Here is a 21,514-nt window from a genome sequence, read left to right as displayed (position 1 = left end):
CTACTCAATACACATATAAAAGTCAGATTAGTAAACTTCATCATATACCGATCACTTAAGTTTTACATATGTAGAATTGATCAGTCACCTCCAAAATATGTTCCAAACTGGCAAAATGGGGAAAAAAAAAAAACAACTATAAAAGTTACTGGAAGAGATCTTTGTGTAGGACTTGTTTATAGAATACAACAGAATACAATACAGTAAGTTTACTTCTGATCCATAATTTTTATCTTTTCTTTTGGAAAACGATCTAGTCCAGGTTTGTCAAATCAAACTTCCTTTAACAATGGGATTATTCTTTATGCACGTTGTCCAGTAAGGCAGCCACAAGCCACACGGGGCTGGCTATATAGGATAGAGGAATGGAAATAATTATATTTAATTTTAATTAATTTAAACAAGCACATATACAATGGCCACTGGATTGAACAACACAGAATTCTAGAAACTTTCTTTCCATTTTTAGAAGTGCCAAAAGAAAGGAAATAATTACAAAGAATAAAGGATATAAATCTTTTAACTTACAATCAACTGCAAGAATTAATCTGTCTTAGCCAAAGATTATAGTATTATAGGGAGAGTTTCACCTGAAAGATTTCAGAGCAATGACTGGTGTATGGATATAAATACTTACTTAATTTGTATACAGAACAATAGTTGGTGATTATAATTTATCTTACTTTTGATAAGAAAAACTGGCCAATCCGGTAAAAACCATCAGTGGCTGATTTAGCAGTATTTATAGATAGAATAAAATAAGAAGCTGGCAGGAACAAGAGAAAACAAAGTACTATTCTCGAAAAATAAGGTGATGCTACTCTGTATGATTCTCAAATTTTCTAAAGTACAGTTTAGTGTCATCAGCAATTTTAAACAATAATTTATATCCGTTACTTTTCTTTGAATAAGCAATTCCACTCCCGTGAAATAATTCACTATACGTAAAGTTTTACTTTGAAACATGAAGAAATGTAATTCTAACTAAAAGTGAAAAAAAGTTGGTTTCTTTAAAATTTTTTAAAGGCAGCTCTTACTGTTACTTCTGAGGTTCTATTACTAGCTGGGAAGGTTAAATGACCTTGTTAGTGAAATTGAAGAAATCTTATTAGAGGTCAAGTGAATCTGCAACACATTGCTGACAGCAAAGGTACAGCAAAACCCAAAGACTGCGCCTTTTAATTCAGAGGAAAACCATTGCTCCTAAGACTGAACAGGTGGCATCATGTAGTAGGTAACTTTAACAACAGATTGCTATTTATTAACTGAGAGTAATAGCACCAGAATCATAGCAAGGAACCGCCTCTTGCTACAGTGGCTCATTTGGTTACACCATATTATAATAAAGATGCCTACAAAACAAAGCAACAATTCTTTTCTGCTCTGATCATGGACACAGAAATAGAAGGGGAAGAGATAACCTGGCCTCATGTTGATAATGAACCAGGAAATGAATCCAGAGAAGTTACATGATATTTCTTCAGTAACACAGTTCATTAGTTGGAAACTGGAACTACAACTTCCACTTCTGATTTCCCTGTCTAGAGTTGTTTTCAAAAGTACTCAGTGTAGATCTGACCCAAGATACAATTCTTCACTGTCAAATATAACATTTCATTGGTTGGAGGGAAAGGAAGTGCATTCAATCCCAAGATCAGGTGCCTCTGGGCACTTGGCGGCTTTGAATCTAGGATTTCTTAGGCCCACACAGCTACTTGGAGAAGGCAGCTGCATGATACTCGAAGAGTAAGATAGCTAAGATAATGGTGACCTCAAAAGTACAGAAAGGCTCCATGAAGATCTAGAGAGGGAGGGAAGGAAAGAAGAGACGCTTACATTTTCCAGGTTGTGGACATAAAGGGAAACAGAAGGGCAGAGCTTGTAACCATCTTCTAGGCTGGCAAATTACACACTTGTGTGATCAAGATTCACAGACAAACATAGTAAGAAATGAGGTTTTTATAACACATGCCAGTCGCTAAGCAGTTTTAGTACATAAAGTGCTTTGATGTTTAATTAAGAAAATGTCCCACTAGGTTGGCTCCATGATCCACCAACTGGTTACAAGTGCAGTTCGAAAAACTACAAGACCATTGTCTTCAACAAGAAGCATGCACATTGTGTGAATGTTCTAGGGTGAGGCAAAACAATATTTAAACCTCTTTTTAAATCTTCTGAAAAATTTTTATTTTTTGAGTATGTTTTATAATATATTTATGTGAGAGACATTAGTACGATTCACTATTACTGGTATGCAGTTGAAATGCTTGACATGATTCTTGAATCACCTGCGTGTTTTAGTAAAATGCAGATTCCTAGTCAGCTGAATCAGAACCTTTGGCTGCAGGGAATCTTTTTATGCTACCAGAATGCGAGGCTCCCTGTTCTAGAAGAAGCTCAGTAAAAATAATAAAATTATCATCTGTGCTTTTGGGAAGTAATTTAGAGATCTTTGAAACCAACCTCAGGATTAAAAGTTTTTTGTGTTTTGTTTTTTTTTTAAAGTTTTCCTTCTTTGCTTCTATCCCCTCACTTATTCATACCCACTTCTCAACACAAAATGCCCCTCTCTTTTTCCTGCCTCCCATTCCTTCCAAACCACTGTTGCTTCAGAACACCTTTGATTATAATAGGCAGTGTTGGGAGAGAGTTTAGATAACGATTTCCTGAGAAAATAATTCTGGGAAAAACCCATACCCCCTTGATGACCTCAATGATTAGCGGTAACAGGATGCTGTTCACTGTCAAATTTTCTGAGTCACTAATTGAGGATGCAGTGAGTATTCTTGAACTTAAAAAGTCTTAGTGTGACTGTCCAATATCAACATACAAATGATGAGTCAAGACTGTAGTTATATATGGTATGTGTACATACATATGTATCCATATACCATATATGTATATATCCATATATACTGTACATGTTTCTGTGAATATATATTTCCACAGACAAGTACAGTCATATGCAACACATTTTTCAAAATGCACTGAACAACAGTAAATATGGCCATATGGTGCATAACTTTAATATAACACTTGTATTTACACCAGGTTTTCTAGCAAATTGCAAGAATGGCAAGCATCCATTTTCTACTCAAGATTCTAATATTTCAAAAGGGCTGAGACAAAAAATTTGAAGGCTCAACTATGTGTGTGAGAAAGTAAGGCAATTGTAGCAAAATATTAACATTTGGTGAATTAAAGGGTTTATGAGTACTAATTGAAGGGAGCTTGCAATTTTTCTATAGATTTTAGACTTTTGAATATAAAATTTTGGTAAAAAAGTTTAAAGGCCAAAAGTTAGCCAACAGAGATTATTTCAGAACTCACAATATACTAAGAAAAGGGTGACCTCTGCCATTGAAAATAAAGCTATGGACTCATCAACAGGACAGGTCTCCATTCCAGAGCAGACCTTGCTCTACTCCTTACTCCTTTCTAGGACTCTGATTACTCAACTGTTCAAGATAACTACTTGGGGAATAAGAGTCAGTTAATCAGCGGTTCCCCCACCCTTGGCCTTCTTGGCGTGCTTTCATGGAAGACTGTGGGAGTGGGGGGAAGGAGTCAGAGCTCAGGTGAGCTCTGCTCATGGCCTGGGGGTTGGGGACCCGTGAGTTAACTGACACACCAGGTATGAAAACTTTACTCTTGCTCTGGTTAATAAAGTATTTCACTCTAGGGAACTAGCTAGAGGGACAAAACCACTACTACCACTAATACCCAATACTACCAGGCAGGCTTCAAAAAAAAAAAAAAAAAACCAAAAAAAAAAAACACAACAAAACGGGGGAAAGGTATTTAAAATGTGTTGAGTATCTAAATTTTCTCTATTTCCTCCTATCTCTTTCATTATTTATAAGAAATCTTTAATGTAAATATTGTCATCCACTCATCGTATATAAGAAAAACTGAGGCTCAGATACAAGAAAGGTCACAGAACTTTCAAGTAAGATTCAAAGTCTTGCCTAAGTTCAAGGCCCTTGGTGTCTTCCTGGTATCATATTGCTCCCACCACAAAAGGTACATGGATCTAGCTGCTGAACAAGAAACAGGATATGATAAAAATTACTTACATATGGATATCATAAATAAGTTACGAGGTTACATAAGGTAAATAAAAGTTATTGCACCATGTTGGGTGAGTAAAGTTATATATGTTATAGGTTAAAAAGACCCATAAAATTAGAAATATAATTTTTGTGGGTAGTTGAGGATAATTAAGCAACTGCTACTACAATACATCATTAGAAAAATCCTTAATGAGAAGTGATAGTTGTTTGAGTGAGAGGTTTAATAAATAGACTAATACTTACCAATCTTTCACTTGCATCGCTTCTGTAAAGCTATCCTTTGTCAACAGTAATTTTATAAGATTGTTGTAAGTTCCGCTATCAAACACAACATTTTGCTTTTGTGCTTTCAGGAAAATATTATATGCATCTACAAAGAAAACAACACAAAATAAGATGACATAACTGAAATGGCAAAGAGGAGGGGAAAAAAACCCCTAAAACAAAGACCTATACCCACATATTTGTTTCTTTTAAAACTCACCCACTACACCACTCTACAGAGACACACACTGCCCACACAAGCAAATGCTGTTGCCTTTTTAATCTTTAAAATATAAAGTGAGTTTTGGAAACTACTTAATCCAAATGGATGGTACCTGAAAGGGTCTCCTTTTAAAGTTATTTTTTTCAAATTCACTTTCAAAAGTCAATATTGTTTTCATGCCAATAAAAACAAGAAACAGCTCTTCTTAATTTGTTTTTCAAAAGATAGCAGTTTCGAAATAAACGGCAAAATGTGTCTTAAAGTCCAAATAAACCAGAGGTATAATTTAGATTGAGGGGAGCAAAAGATTCATTTTAAAGCTATCTGTAATCTATAAGTGGGTGGTTACAATGGTTAACATTTCCACACAATAGCATTAAAGTGAATATAGCCTATAATTCTAAAATTAGGAGATCAAATTATTTGGCTACGACAGGACTTATACAAAAACATACAATTTTCAAATATACAGATATCTAACAAGTAAACTAAGCAACATTTGTTTGACTGATTAACAGTTTTATTTCACTTGTTCACAATAACTGTCAGTGAATGAAAAGATGTTACCAAAAGAGAAGTAACTACACTTTTCAGTCACTTACTTTTCTGAAATAAAATTGCTTGGCTATAAACATCCAACTGAAACTACAATCCACTCTCTGGTGTATACAAACAAATCACAGTAAAGATTGGGCATAAATGAACTACCACATACAACCTTCTATGGATATAAAGCTCAATGTAAGGAAATACAGAGCACAGAGCTAGGAATGAACATGGTATTAATGCTCAGAAGAACATTACAAGTTATTTTAGAGGTTTCTGAAAGCAGAAACCATGCTTGTATTTATAATTAGAGGACTTTGCATTAGCATCTCAAACTGAAGTGACATATCAAAAAATTATCCTTTCAAGGAAAATTCACAGAAAACAAGAGAGAAAAGATAATACATTAATATTTGTATCTTAACTTTTAGAACAGATAGAATGTATCATTCAGTACACAATGCATATTATTTTCCTTTTAAGGGGGCTAAGAAATTAAAATGTAATATGATTACTGTCTACTTCCCAATAGGCATATATAACAGTTCACTAGATTGCTGAATAAAAATAAGTAAGTACAATTTAAATATTTAAGATCAATAAAATAATCTAGAAAATCTTACTAGTTGTTTCCTAAAAGTTGTAGTCTTCATACAAATTGATATGGCTGTGTTTATTATTTTCTAGTAATTAAAAAAAAAAAGCTGTCATTGTAATACACCAAACTCACTCGCCACAGGTTCGTTTCTGGTGGGAAGGTCACTTTGTCCCGTTTAGTATACATAACTATCAGAAATTGATGAAGCGCTAATGCAAGTATTCATTTCTCAAAGTACTCAATACAAGCAAGCATTATCTTTTCAAAGTATTCATATTTTGCTAAGCATCCAAACCCTAGATATACCCAAAAGGGACTAAAAGCTCTGAAAAAATTAACAGGATGAAAACAATTAGGTAAGTGCAAACTGTATATTAAAACCAGAAGAGGAATGTAGCTTTACCTTTATAATAAATACCACGTTATACTTAATTTACTTATTTACTTATATACTTATTTACTTAATAACTGGTTATTTATTTATTTTTTTTTTACCTAAACAGCAATTTTTAAAAAAAGGCAATACATGAAGAAGTTTGGGAATCTTTAAACAGAAACAAATCAAAACTCCATTAAAATATTTTTAAAATAATGATAATGATAATCAATTCTACATTTAGGTTCAACAGTTGCATGGGGAAAGACTCAAGAATGTACAGACTGAATATTTAGCAATGAACATTGACTAACCTCTGTATGATTGACAAAGCATAGGAGCTTAGCTTAGTCTTATTTTGTATATTTCCCATTGGGTCACAAAATTTCTAGTTAAGAAATTAAGTGGCTCTATACATTTCTAAACTGATTTCTTTCTACTGACCAGAGCTCAAAACTGTCATACTAAAATGAAAAAAAAAAAAAAATTCTGCTGCATAATAATAGTTAAACTATCATAAAGCATACTTGAAAATCCACACAAAAACTGAAGGACTTAAAAATAATGGTACCATTCTATGGAGAAAAATTAACAAAAATATATGAAACAATAGTAATATCTAATTTTGGGAGAGTACAACAAAGTCTAAGTGAAAATAGCTAGAATGCAATCAGCAACCTCAGGCATCAGCATTCAAGACAGTCGTAAAACTTACGAAGTACTCATAATAGAAGCAGGCATGCCTTCAGGAAAGTTTACCACCAGAGAAAGGGAAGGAAACCCAGAAACAAAGCTCATGTCCCTCCTTTATCTATGGTTTCTTGGTCAACTGTGGTCCAAAAATATTAAATGGAAAATTCCAGAAATTAAAAAAATTTATACGTGTGAAATCATTCATTGTTCTGGGTTGCATGTTGAAATCTTGCACGAAGCTGCCCAGGATGCCCTTTGTCCAGCGCATCCATGCCATATATGCAACCCTCTCATTAGATTCACTTAATAGCTGGCTTGGTTATCAGATCAACTGTCTTGTTTCTGCAGTGCTTATGTTCAAGTACCACTTATTTTAATTAATAATGTCACATTCACATAACTTTTATTACAGTATATTGTTCTATTTTATTATTAGTTATTGTTGTTAATCTCTTAGTGTTCCTAATTTATAAATTAAACCCTATCATCAATATGCATATATAGGAAAAAACACGGGATGTATATATAGGGCTCAGTACTACTGTGGTTTTGGTCATCCACTGGAGGCCTTGGAACGTATCCCCCATGGATAAAGGAAGATTACTGTATTGTTTAATTACTTCAACACACACTATGATTAGGGTGGTTAATGCCCTAACTGTTTTTTGCTTTCAAATTAAAGCAGAACATGTAATAAATTTCCCCAAAACCATTCCTGATAATGCTATTTTCAAAGCATAAGTTTTTTTTTAATCCTCACCTGAGGACATGGTTATTGATTTTAGAGAGGGGGAGAGAAACACTGGTCAGGTATCTCTTGTACACGTCCCAACTGGAACCAAATCCATAACGCAGGCATGCGCCCTGACCAAGGATCCAACCCATGACCTACAGGACAATGCTCCAACCAACTAAGATACACCAGCCAGGGCTCAAAGTGTGTTTTCGGAGAAAATGTATACCTCTTTTAGTATTCATTATGAAAAAGTTCAAATGTACATAAAATTCTAAAGAATAATGTAATGAACTACCCCCACACCTGTAACCTACCTTTAAAAATTATTATTAACATTTTGCCATATTTATCTTTGTTCTTTATTGCTTAAGTATTTGAAAAGAAATTCTAGAAATTTAGATTTTTTTTTCTCTCAATATTTCATTATATATCCCCAAATTTAAGGACATTTTCCTATAGATCGTATCATGATAATATCTAATAAAAATGAAAGCAATGCACTTAATATTACCTACTACTCAGTCAATATTCAAATTTTCCCGATTTCCCCAAAATGTCTTTGTTAATTTAAAAAATAAAATAGAATTAATATATATAATTTAAGTTCTGCCTCTACCTTAGAACACTTTTAATTTTGGTGCCTTAGATCCCATGTTGCTATTAGAAGGAAGACCCCAGTATGCATGCTTACCTTTGCTTTTCTTCTTTTGGCAGGCATTTGATAGATCTTTCTGGAAATTAGTCTCTCCAACTGAGGGTGCTGAAGAATTCAGGGAATATTCTTCATCCTCATACCACAACTTAAAAAACAAAATTATTCAGTTACACAAAAAGTGGTATATACAGTGATCTTTTCAGTATAAAACTGGGGTGATCTATGACCTAAAGTTATACTGAAACAAAAATCTATTATGCTTACAGTTAAAAACAAATTACCTCAGGTACATCAAATGGAACCTCCTGATTATTGTTTCTAAGGATTTCTGCTAATAATCTTAATGTCTTCCCACGAGGAATAATATTTTCTTCTTGCATTTTATTCCAGACAGCATCAGCTCTTTGCCAGTCACCATTTATTTCTATAAAATTTGATGAAACAGAAATTAATGAGCATATTAAGTAGAATTCATGAAAATATTTGGGACTTTTTCTTATCTGATGTTGAAGCAAGCATTATTTCAAGTACTGCCTCCAGGGAAATGAAAAGGTGATTGTGGACCAAAGGTAATATGGCTTCTTTTCTGCACATCTTTTGATTTTTAAACTACAGAAATTCCTTACTTATTAAAAAACAAAACCAACAAAAAAACCCCCTGGCATTTTGGTAAACACCTTAAAAATCCTGTTGATAAAAAGTCTGTCTTTTTAAAGTACTGAGAAACTGCCTACTGCTGAAATCAAAATCAGAGACAGGTAGTTCAGTCTTTGGAAAGATAATGGCTACATGTCCAAGTACAGTACACGGCTGACGGTCTAAAACATTTGAAAGTGTGCAACTGTATGATTTTCTTTAAAAGTGACTAATCAACAAACTTTTTTCACATATTTGAGTAGGGAGAATTCTGTCTCTTTGGTTGACTTGTAAAATTTCTATGACAGTGTGTGATAATTTTTTTTTATCTCAACAGACATTGCTATCAGACGAAGGAAGTATTAAAAGGAAAGGAAGTTTATTGGAAGGAAGTAGGCAGATTCCTTCATGTTGAAAAAGCTAGTTCCTTCTATGTGGTAACCTAGTCTTCACAAACAGCAAAAGCTTAAAAATCAAGACTTTAACCTATATAATTTTATTAACCAATGTCACCCTAATAAATTCAATTAAATCTACTAAAGCCAAAAAAAAAGGACTTTAGACTTAAACACCTAATGGGTCTTCAAAAGAGAAAAGATCAAATCATTCAACAGACTTCTGCTTGTGAAAAACTAGCAGAAGATAAAAAAATGTCGTGGGACACATTAAGTTCTAAATAACTACTAAACACAAAGAAACCACTCCAGACTCTCACTTTGGAGCCACAAAGGGTAGAGGACCAGGGCGGCTGCATGGCAGATGGTGTCCAGGAGGCTATTGGGGCCCACAGAGAGGGGAAGACACAAGACTCGGGGAGCTCCCGCCGTGCCCTGCATTCCCAGAGGCCTGGTCTGCCGAGGGTTTCCGGGAGCAGGGTAGAACAGCAGCCGAGGGACCGGGGAGGAGATAAAGCTCAGCTGCCAGGCAGGACCAAGGCATGGAGTTGAGGGGAGGTGTTCTGCAGAAAGCCCTCAGCTCCCTGTTCAAATCCACGCCCTGTCCAGCCACCAGCCTGTTTCCCATCTGTAAATCTGGACACTGCTGCTCCCAGGGTTCAGCAAGGAACCCAGTGTCCCTTGTTTCCTTGGCCTAAACACAAGAAGATGTCCCATGGCCAAGGACAGGTGTGCCCTCTGGGACAATGGGAGGAGAGCTGGGGAAGGAACCAAGAAAGCTTTGAGGAGGTGGTGGTCCCACAAGCATGGAAGGGGGCGCCGTGTGGCCAAAATGATGGCTCCTCTGCTTAGCCTTCTGGACATCATCTGCCATGTGAGGGCCCTCCTGCGCCTGAGGTGACCTGTGTGCCCTTGGTACACAGCAGGCACTCAGTAAATACTTGTGGATTAACATACAGAAAAAAATTTAAAAATAGTTTTAAATGTGTTCTTTTTTAAAATTTGCAAATATGAAGATAGAATATCTCAATTGTGTATGGTCAGCTCTAGGGAAGGGGGTTTGAATCAACGCACCTATGTTCCAGAAAACGTTAAGTAAATTTGTCTCTCAAATATACCCAAATGCTAAATAAAACAAATGGAATTTTCCTAGATTACCCCACCCCCCAACATTTAAAAGCAGTTTTTGATAACTAATGATTCCTGGGAGTAAAAAAGTCAAAGAACAAAAAATATTCACACCCCATCAGAAACCTGCAATAAAGAAAAAGGTAAGTAATGATTTAGAAAGTTTCCCTAGGTCATATGTAGAAGCAGCCTAAACTTTCACATAGAATATACTAAAAGGTGGCCCCAACAGAAATTAATCTGAAGTTCAGAGTAATTTTATTTTATACAAACTTTAATAATAAATAAGTCTAATTAATTTAAAACCCTTAAATTTACAGTCAATATTCAAAATAGGACTCTAATAAACTAATTATGCTTTTCCTTCATTAAAATGTTCTCATGTAATGCAAAATTCAAATTGTAAAAGTATTTCTTCAAGTGTGTGAATGTATAAAACTAAATTTGATAAATAAATTACAAACAAAACACCAGGCCCCAGAATCTTTAATTCGGAAAAAGGGGAAAGGGAGAGCTTCTGCTTCCAGCCCAAGGGTATAGTCCACTACAGAGCACACAGTGAAGGAAGGTGTCCAAGAATGGGGGACAGCACTGCTAAGGTGCTCTTTTTTAAAAAAATTAACTTTTATTTCCAAACTAAAAAGTTAAAAGTAAAATATTTAACTTTTACACTAACATAACTATTCCAAGGGAATTCTCCCTACTCAACTATGTGAAAAAAAGTCTGATTAGTCACTTTTAAAGAGAATCCTGTAGTTGCATACTTTCAAACATTCTGGACCTTCCTATACCTTATACATGTCGCCAAGGGAAAGTATCTTTCAGAAATGTACCTGGGTTACAAAACACATCGATTTGAGGCAACCAAATTAGCCAGTGTGCCAAAATCTGCAGCTGTGTGTAAAAGCTCACAAAGGCAGAGAAAAGCCATGCCCTTCTTTCACAATATCCATCCGAGGCTTAAAATTCCTTCTACCATGAGTACAACAATCACACTTGTTATATGAAAAGTCAAAGAGGCCTGAACCTGTGCTGTGACCAGGGAATGACTCTCGCCTCTACACTCCCACCTCTTTCCTAGAACTCATGGTTCCCTCTAAAGAGCCTCCTCTTTACTAAATATCCTAAAGAGCCTCACTACTAAATATCACTGAGAATTCCTAAGGTATAAAACCGAAGATTTTTGACCTGTTAGTGAATTTTACAAGCATAAAGATAGCTGTGGGGCTACATTTTAAGGCTACAAGATGAGTGTGTAAAACAGCACTTTATACATGGGTCTCTATGGTATTAAAACTAAGAGATAAAGATTTCTAGTTTACAGTTTTACTCACAAAGCTGGTAAATTTTTACATATTACTTTACATAAAAATGGGGCAATTTCCAACTTCCCCATTTGTCAATCACCGGATTATGGTCTCAAAATATTATTCCCCTCTAAAATAAAGACTCCAGGTCAAGGACAGGAATTACGCCCCATAAGTCTGGATTGTTTTGTTTTGCCTGAAAACAAGGAACTATCGAAGACTAACACGGTCTGTCAAATGATGTCAAAACCTATGTGAAGGGGTTCCCACTGGCCAAAGAGGAGTCAATCTGAGCACCAAAAATAGTAATGCTGTAACAAATTCAAACATAAACATTTTTTAAAAATTGAAGAACTCATAAAATAAAGTAAATCAGTGACCAAATTTAGAGGTTCTGAGGACACCACCATTTAAAAATTGGTAATTAAATGGACAAAGCATTTACCTTTCCCTGTGAATTTATTTCATATTAAGTAAAAAAGGAAGCCAGGGAACAAGACTAGACTATCAAACATGTAGAGAATATAACCAAAATAATAGATGTTTAATTAAAAATACTGGATATAAATGGACAGAGAATTGGAAAGATGGGCAGTGGACAAGTTGGGTGGACACAATGACATTTTCACACTTTCTTCTGTCGCCCATTTGTACTGTTGAAATCTTTAGTAATTTCGAATATATTGATATTTTATTTGTTTCATAATGAAGGGGGAAAGACCGTATAGTGTGGGGAAAATATCAATGGCTATAAGTACCTGAAGAAAATAGTACATAAATAATTTCTGAGGTAGAATACATGCTAAGGTTGTAAATGTTGGGTTTTTAAAAAGATTCAAAAAAATTTTTATTGCTAGATTACAAATGTAAAGCAGCTTTATTTTTGGATATAATACTTTATGTATTCAAAGAACAAACTACCTTTATTTTGTATATGTAAAGAAATTGAAGTGTTTACAATATAAAAAATGTTTGGTAAGAAGGTGAAAATATTGTCATTTAGATATAATAGTATATTCCTTATGTAGGTGAAGAGGTTGTTTCATGTAACGTTTGTTGTAGGTCTCAGCATCTAATCTTCCAAGGCTATCACAATGAAAAGTCAAAATGTATTAGAAAGGATAGAACTAAAGTTTGAATTATGACACTTTCTTGTAACAGATCACCCATGAACACCATACTATCTAGAATAAGTGGAAAATATCATCAGTTTTAGTACAGCTAGTATGAAAATGGTTATAGTTTGTCTCTTAATCTACAATTTTTTTCTGAATGACAGTTTATACAGTTTTCTATGGGAACTACTGTAAATGCTGAGTCTCATTTGGATAAATTCAATATTTTTCTAAGGTTTGTATAAAACTAGAATTTAAGCATGGAATAGTCAGTTTTTCCAAAGAGAAAATGTAGGGGAAAGAGAAACAATTAGTATTCATTATAGGTTATAATCCACAAATTAAGGACCAAATGTCTAAAATATAACTTTTAAAATTCTATATCGTCAATAACAACCGCATTATTGTGAGCCACAATTTGATGATTCAAGCCAAAATTTTAAGACTGACAATACAGGGTGAAAATAACAACTGTAAGAATGTATATAAAGTGTATACTTCAAAGCAACCAACAAGTGAAATGTAAATTTTACAGCAAGTCTTATTTTACTTACACCATCAAGATGTAAGATAAAGCTCCCAATAATAACAAATACAAGTTCAAAAAGATAAATGAATCAACTTATGCACACTATTTTTGGTGAAGGAAAATTTCGCATTAGAAAAAGAGGACAATAAGTTTGGATCAACTATCTCTGAAGAAAAAAAAGAGCTCACTGACTATTCTAAGTGTTGTTCCTCTCTACCCAAATACCCCAAAAGAGACTGCCAAGTTCCCAGATGTGTAAAAAACATATTAAGAGCATTGCTGGGTAACAGATCAAAAGTTTCAGAAACGTCAATCACTTTTAACCTTTAATACAAATACAATTCAGCCTAAAAAAGCAATTAAGGATGTGAGAAAAGATTAAGGTACAAAGATGACTAATGCAATGTTAATTTATAATATGGAAAACTGAAATTTATTCACATGTCTAGCAATAGGAGATTGATTAAATTCTAATCAATGTAGTCATTTACAGGTGATAAATGTAGAAAAATATTTGTAAACAGAACTGAGTCAAAAACTGTATTGTAGTATGATCACATTTTAAAGAGAAACTGCTTAGCAATGAGTTTGGACATCAATACGCACTTTTCTGGAAAAAGATCTATACTCATGAACACTGCTGATCATTACCTAGTTACTGAAATGAGCGATACAGCAATTTCCAACTGGTGTTCTACAAGAATTTCTAAAACAGTCAATACCTAACTAATTTAGTTAGGAACCATGACTTCTTTCCCCTTAGATTGTCAAATAAAAAAATGACAACAACAACAATAACCATATGATGTGAATGAATCAATTAATTATACCTATGTTTTTGTCAGATCGGCAAAAAATGTATTTTTTGGTGTGTTGCAGGATTTTAGTAGTTAGTTTATGTGCGCCAAGAGATGAAAAGAGATGAAAATAGCTGACCCAGAAATTTAAATAAAAAGAAGAAAAAGAATATCTATCCTGTAAAGTCCTATTAAATCGTGCAATTCTGATAAAGACTTTTCTCATCTTCTCATTACTGTAGTAAGTATATCAGAAACTATAATGTCTAGTGATACGGTATAACATTTTGTGATAAAGTTCAATCTGGCCTCTACGTGGGCCTCTTTTGAATATTCTACACTTGACAATCCCTGGAGCTTCCTCAAAGCCTAAGACTCCTTTCCTGCCTACTGCCTTGAATAGAATGTATAAAGGTATCAGGTATCAGAATGAAAACAAGAGGAACAGTCAGATTACTTACTATATAGTTTTAGCAGGTTGTAGTATAGCTGGTCTCTGTCACATTCAAATAGCTTCTGTGTCAGCTCCACTAATTTTTCTAGAGTTTCAACCTTAAAAATTAGAATGACAGATGGATCTAGATTGTACAGTAAATGTATTTTATAGTTGACATACCTCAGTTGAATAATCCTTGAAATTAGCTTTACCCAAAGGGAAAATTAACTTTACTTCAAAAATTAAAGGGCTGAGTACAATGACGTAAATGTACTTAATGCCCCTAAACCATACACCTTAAAATGGTTAAAATGAGAAATTTTATGTTGCTTGTATTTTATCACTATTTAAAATATATATATTTTTTTAAGTTAAAGGATTCAAGGACTCCTTGGAGTCAAGAACACAGCAGGACCAATTACCTAGTTGAGAGAACACCCGCCAGGTATATTTTGGAGAAGTGAAAAATATTAGGGGTGGAGGACTCATTGAGTATATCCTATAAGTACCTGTTCAAAAGAATGTCCACCCAAATGTTATACTACTGTTCCCCTGTGGCTTTTACTTGGCAGGATATAAACAGGTATCTGAACTACAGGGGAGGAGGTAAAAGAGGTAAAGTAGAATTTCCACTGGGTTTCTGTCAAGCAACTCCTCTGGTCACTAAGGACTGAGGCAGATTTTAATTGCCAAGAAAATAAGGTTAACCTGCTCAAAACAAGTCAGATAAACCAAGCTAAAATCTTCATGGCCCAACTCAGAACTTTTCGGAACTACTACAGGAACAAGAATTAAGCTATAGCTTATTTGGAAAACAACCAAAACAATACTACTTCCATTAATAACATTCTGTCTCCTGAAATCCACAAGTGCTCATATGACATGTAGGACACTTGCTTTCTATTCACAGTTTTAGGTGCTTTAAACCATAACTTAAACACAAACCTGATTACTTGAAATACATCTTTCACAAAACCACTGAAGTCTTGCAGGCCGAGCTCGGATGCCTGGAGTCTGTAAAATAAAATAATCATACAGCACAAAAGGTAAAGCTTTAGTTAAATATTAATTTTCCCTTAAAGACAAATAGTTTTCCTTTAAAGGATTTGCTGCCTCCTTTTCAAATATATATATTAAAGAAACCTATAAACTTAAACCCATAGTTATTAAAGACCTTTAGGATTAGAAGAGAGCATAGCACAAGACCTATACTTAACCTGTGTCTAGAAGATATGGGTGATTTCAAAATGCTGCTTTGTAGATCAACTTTTATTCCATAAATCTTTAGTTATTAAAATGGTTAAGCGTTTAGTTCAAGTAGAAACTTTGAAATAAAGAACTAAATGAACTCCAAAATATGTCAAACTAAATACATCCTACCTCCCGTCCTCCCGTCCTCCTTCCACACTCCCTCTCAGATACCCCAATATATTCAGGAAGCAAAAATTGCTAATGTTACACAGACTTATTAACAACTGTCACAATAATAAACCAATGGCTTTTAAAAACTGCTTTGTAAAATTTTACTGATAAGTCTTCTATCACAAATGCTTACCTAGTATCTTAAACATGTCTAAAGAGCTAAGTGCTTAAAGATCAAAACTATGAACAGTAAAATGACAACAAACTCACAACCATCAACAACTGAACCTAAAAAACTAAAAAAAAAATAAACTAAGCAAACAACTAGAACAGGAACAGAATCACAGAAATGGAGATCACACGGAGGGTTATCAGGACGGAGGGGGTGGGGAGGGATGGGGAAAAAGGTACAGGGAATAAGAAGCATAATTGGTAGGTATGAAACAGGCAAGGGGAGGTTGAATAGCATAGGAAATTGAGAAGCCAAAGAACTTGTATGTATGACCCATGGACATGAACTAAGGGGTGGGGGAGAGGGGGATGTTGGAGGGAGGAGGGGGTGCAGGGCAGAGGGGATAAACATGAGGAAAAAAATGGGACAACTGTAATAGCATAATCAATAAAATATACTTAAAGAGCTAAGTACTTAAAATTAGTTCAGAGTCTGAATTTATTTCAATAACGGAAACATGTTATATCCTCAATTAGAAATTACTAAGGTTTAGTCAATAACCCTGGTTTCGAAGCAATTATTTTACAAATTTGGATACTGGGATAAAAGATACACCATTTCACATATAATTCCAAGGATCTGTCACTGTAACTATAGTATTTCAATCTGTAAGAGGGCTTCACCATTAAATACTACATTTCAATCATGGCATTATGGTAAGAAAACGACATACTCATTAGCCCTGGCTGCTCTAGTCTAGAGGAGGTACCTTTATTTACTTTCTCCATTCAGCTTTGTTGACTAAACCAGGTACCCCCCCCCCGCCACCTTCTAAGTCCTAGTTTTTTTTACTTCTTAAAATAATATTGTACAATGTTAAATTAACAACTGAAGCAGAAACTAGTATCTCAGAGCTTTGGTAAAATGACAGAGAAATTGGTAGAGCAGAAGTTGTGTAAGTGCTCTCATCCTAACAGTGCAAATATCCACATTTTGGGATACAAGAAATGAATGTTGAATAAATTAATTTTTGAAATATATTCTAAGGCATGATTATTATTTACATTTTCACATAATTTCTATGCAAGGATTTTCTCCCATTATGTTTTGTGTCACATGCATTACACTGAAAATGAAACCAACATCAACTGCATACAAAAAGTCCTTGAAAAAATACTCAATAATCCTCTGTCAGACATGGCATAATGCAAGGGTTACATTAACTTACAACTTTCAATATTATTGCTGATCCAAATGCCAACATTCTAAACAGCACAACTTTTATGTCAAACTCTTCCTGTTTGTAGCTGATTAATCTCTCTGTCACTGGCAGAACAGCTGATTTATATGGCAGATATTCCTATGTTTCATTTTGAAATTGAGAACTGCTTTCACATAAATCTCAATCATCAAAAGAACATCTAGGCCAGATTAACTAAATCTCCTAGGCTTCAGTAATAGTCTACATTTCTAGCTTTTCTCTTACCATCTTATTGAATTTTTAACCCTGCAAGTTGAAAGCAGAAATAGAAAATGTGATAAAAATATGGAGGAGAATAGAATTCTAATTGGGATGTAGAATATAACTTATCAAAAATCAGTTGATGCTTAATTAAAACAATGGACTCACCTCTAGCTTTTTGCTACATACAATCTATTTAATGGACAGTGAAAGTAAAATAATTACTGTATTAAAAAAACTGGCATGTCTGTTTCCACCTGGGTTACTGTGCTTCAGAACACTTTATGAACTCCTGATTTAGTACTAGGTTCACTTGTATAAGATCAAAAAGCAATCTGAAATCAAAAATAATTTTCATTACTTTAATTTCATTATGTTACTGATATAAGTTTGTTGTAATAGGCTTTTATGTACACTAGTAAAAATAATTATTACCTTTAAAGTGAAAAAAATATTCTTTTATTTCAAAACCTATCTCAAGAAAAACCACCTTAAATTTGACTGAAATAAAATTTTTCACCTAATTCAATTTTTCTGGCCATTACTGCTGGAAATGGAAAACAAACATCTACCCCTAGCCTCTTGTTGTTTAGCCAGAGTATTAGGAAGAAATCGAGTGCATAAGGGAGATAGGTCAAACAAAAACACAAGAACCCAACTATTTATCCCCATAGCCAGGATGGCAAGGAAGGGAAAAAGGTATCATGGAACTTATTAGACCTTTCAGTGTTTGTCCTTTTGTCCCAAATCTTCAGAGATAAACTTAAGAAAATATGCATGGTTGAGCAAGTCAAACCAACAGTCTAACTATGGTAAACTAAACATGATTCACTTAACCAGGTGTTTAGAGGAGACGATAAGTAAATAGACTCATGGGAGGGGGTATGAACTGTCATGGGAACTGATATCTCTTAAAATTTGGGAGGTGGGCGGACATAGCTCTAAAATTCCTTCTGTATACCTAAGATCCACCCTGGCTTATCAGGGAAAGCAAATGAAGGTAAAACCCCAAGTTTGATCTAGTCAAGAACAAAAGCATGTGTAACAAAGATTGGGAGATCACCATTATCCAAACTTTTGATCCCAAACACAAAACTATAAAAAGAAAGGTTTCACTCCCCTGAAAGGACAGCAAGTATACTCTCACTGCAGTGTGATAAAGAATAACAGCAGATAAGAGAGGGAAAAAGTCAGGACAGAGTGCTTTTAGAAAAAGGGTAAGTTGTTCTGGTGGTTCAGATACTGAAGGGTCTAGAGGTAATGGAGGTCATACTGCAATATATAAATGTATGAAATCAACACATTGTATACCTTAAACTTATACAATGTCTTATCATTTTTTTTTTTAAAAAATGAGATAATGAAGGTAGAAATGGTATAAGGAAACCAAGAGAAAATGTGAAAATCACGACCCAATTTCAAATTCCATGACTACTACTAACTAAATAAGATCCATATTCACATGCCAAAGCTCCTTTTCCCTAGTTACTTCTCAGAGTTGTTTTGTGAAGCTCATATGAAGAGATACATAAAAATCATTTAAGAAGCATAAAAGTATTACCAATATTATTAGCTGTATTGTTTAGCATGTTTGAACCTCAAGGGAAGACATTAGAATAAGTAGGCTCTCACTCATCTTTGTGTTTATATTTTGAGAACTTAGCAGTGCCTGGCTAAGTTCTGAACTGCTCAAAGGGCATAGAATAAAATTAAATATATTTCTTTATAAAACTTTTAATATGGTTATTTAACATTTCATACCATTATTTAACTTTTTATACTTGTATGTAACATCTCTCTGGACTTAATGTCCAGTTTTAAAATACAAAAAGAATTATCCAGTGTTAAGTTATTTAAATGACCTGTAACACTTCCGTCCTGTGAGGTGACTGAAGGACCTTAAAACATACTTGACTAAAAGAATCAAGTATTTTTTTAAACAAAAATTCCATCTATTTTATCATAATTTCTAGCAAAAAGAGGGTGGAACTAGAACTCAGGCAGCCTGGGTTTTAGTCCAAATCTCTGTTACTAGTAACTATAAAAGAGGTAGCACCTACAAAAAGACACAACAAAAACTTTTGCCTGTCAGTATCAGAGTCCTTACAAATGGTAATGACATTTCACCCACCCCTAAGAAATGATTCTAAATAAATATCTGAAAACCAAATACACCTATAGATTAAGACATGAATTAAGATGATTACTAACAGTGAAAATTTTTATCAAAGGAGAAATGGACAAATAAACCTTAGTTCACTTATGCAATGGAATGATGTGACCATTAAAAATAATGTTTAGAGGAGTTCTTAATTACATAAAGGGAAATGCAGAGACAACAACTAGGTGAAGAAAGAATTAAGCTTTATGATTCAATTTATTTCAATTATATTTAAAAGAAATATGCACTGAATATGGATATAAAACCCACAAAGATAACTAGATGAGTAATGGGATTACTGAGTAGTAGTTATACCTGGGCATATTTTGAACAATAACATAAGTTTTACTTGGATCTTTATACACAGAAGAAAAATCAGATTGGTCACCAACATTTGTGAGAGAGATACAGTTCACAAAATTTATTTACCTGATATTATTATGTAATTTTGTAAAAATAATGTGTGAACATTTCCTCAATGGTGTATTTCATTCCAGAACGAGCCAGAAGAATTATGGAAGGCGCTAGGGACAGTTAGCTTGCAGGGGATGAGACTACAGAAGAGATTAAAGGAATGACTTCAACACAGTTTAAAAAAATGCACGTAGAAAGAATGGAATAAAACTAACACTTATTAAGTGTTTGATGATGTACCATTCTAGATGTGGTCTAATAGTGCTATCTGATTGGGTCCAACAAGACAGAATAAGGATAAAGGATGGAAGCACCTCCTGCATTTGGGCCTTTGCACAGGCAAATTGCAATGCTTCTGCCTTCACTCCTTATGTAGCTAGTTTTCAATTCGTCCTTTAATTCTTATCCCAAACATCACTTCCTCGGAAAAAATCTAGTCTGAAATAGGTCTCTTCGACAGCAGTTTCTCTTACAGCAATTACTGCATTTTATAGATTCTGCTTTCTAAGGTCTATCTCTAGGACTAGACTGTAGTATGTGATCAATTATTTGCTAAAGAGAGAGAAAGAGAAAGGGAGGAAGGGTGGGAGGGGGTTGGGAGGGAGAGAGTAAGTAAGTAGGGAGGGAGGGGAATTGGTCAGACTGGGTAGCCATGCAAATGTTATCAACCACCTTTGTCAAAGGGCTTGATTCAGGAAGTTTCAGATAAGAATGTCAATGCCAGCTTTGCTGGTTTTTGATGGCAGTTGCTTTATCAGATCTAAGTTAGAGTTTAGTTCATCTTAAGTCAGAGCTTAAGTGATCTCATGCCTTTGTTAATTCTCCCTGTCTTCTGCTAAGGTCGTGATCCTCCAATTATTGAATATCACTTGAAATAACTGACTAAAGTGTCTTAAAAATCCCTATAACCATTATCGTAATTCAGATCCTATTAATCTCACTGCCTGCCTCAAACCCCTTTTAATCTGTCACACATTCTTTTGCTAGTATAAATTTCTTTTTAACACTGCTCACAGTCCACTGTTTTCTGACTGAACTCCAACCTGCTTATTCAGATAATAAAAGGTCTCTGGGATCAATTTACCCTTACAAAATATTTCTCACAAATCCTACACCACAGGATGAATTACTTGAAAAACTGGAAAGGAAGTAAAACTGTCTTTGTTTGCAGATATATTCTTTTTTAAAAAAATTTTATTTATTTATTTTTAGAGAAAGGGGAGAGAGGGAGAAAGAAAAGGAGAGAAAGAGATAAAGCGATGTGAGAGAAACATCAATGAGTTGCCTCTCATACATATCCCATCTGGGCACCGAACCCAGACCTATGCCCTGACCAGGAATCAAACTGGCGACCTTTCACTTTGTGGGACAATGCCCAACCAACTGAGCCACACCAGTCAGGGTTACAGATATAATCTTGTACAAAGGAAATCTGA

At 34.4% G+C, this 21,514-nt stretch overlaps 1 protein-coding gene across 1 annotated transcript in view; it reads right to left on the bottom strand.

The window, feature by feature from the left end:
- The window catches only part of LRPPRC (leucine rich pentatricopeptide repeat containing), a 101,860-nt gene that overhangs the window by 18,556 nt on the left and 61,790 nt on the right, over positions 1-21,514 (bottom strand). Inside the window, exons 26-30 of the mRNA XM_054567173.1 lie at positions 15,453-15,521; positions 14,533-14,623; positions 8,446-8,588; positions 8,201-8,309; positions 4,317-4,443 (exon numbers count right to left, since the gene is read on the bottom strand). Coding sequence (XP_054423148.1) covers positions 4,317-4,443; positions 8,201-8,309; positions 8,446-8,588; positions 14,533-14,623; positions 15,453-15,521 — 539 coding nt within the window. The remainder of the gene's footprint in view (positions 1-4,316; positions 4,444-8,200; positions 8,310-8,445; positions 8,589-14,532; positions 14,624-15,452; positions 15,522-21,514) is intronic.

Source organism: Pteronotus mesoamericanus, unplaced genomic scaffold (genome assembly GCF_021234165.1).
Source record: "Pteronotus mesoamericanus isolate MK-2021 breed Mesoamerican mustached bat unplaced genomic scaffold, CSHL_Meso_final contig_101, whole genome shotgun sequence".
In the NCBI taxonomy this organism is placed as follows: domain Eukaryota; kingdom Metazoa; phylum Chordata; class Mammalia; order Chiroptera; family Mormoopidae; genus Pteronotus; species Pteronotus mesoamericanus.
Note: the sequence above shows the minus strand (reverse complement) of the source record. Positions and strands in the feature narration are given on the sequence as shown.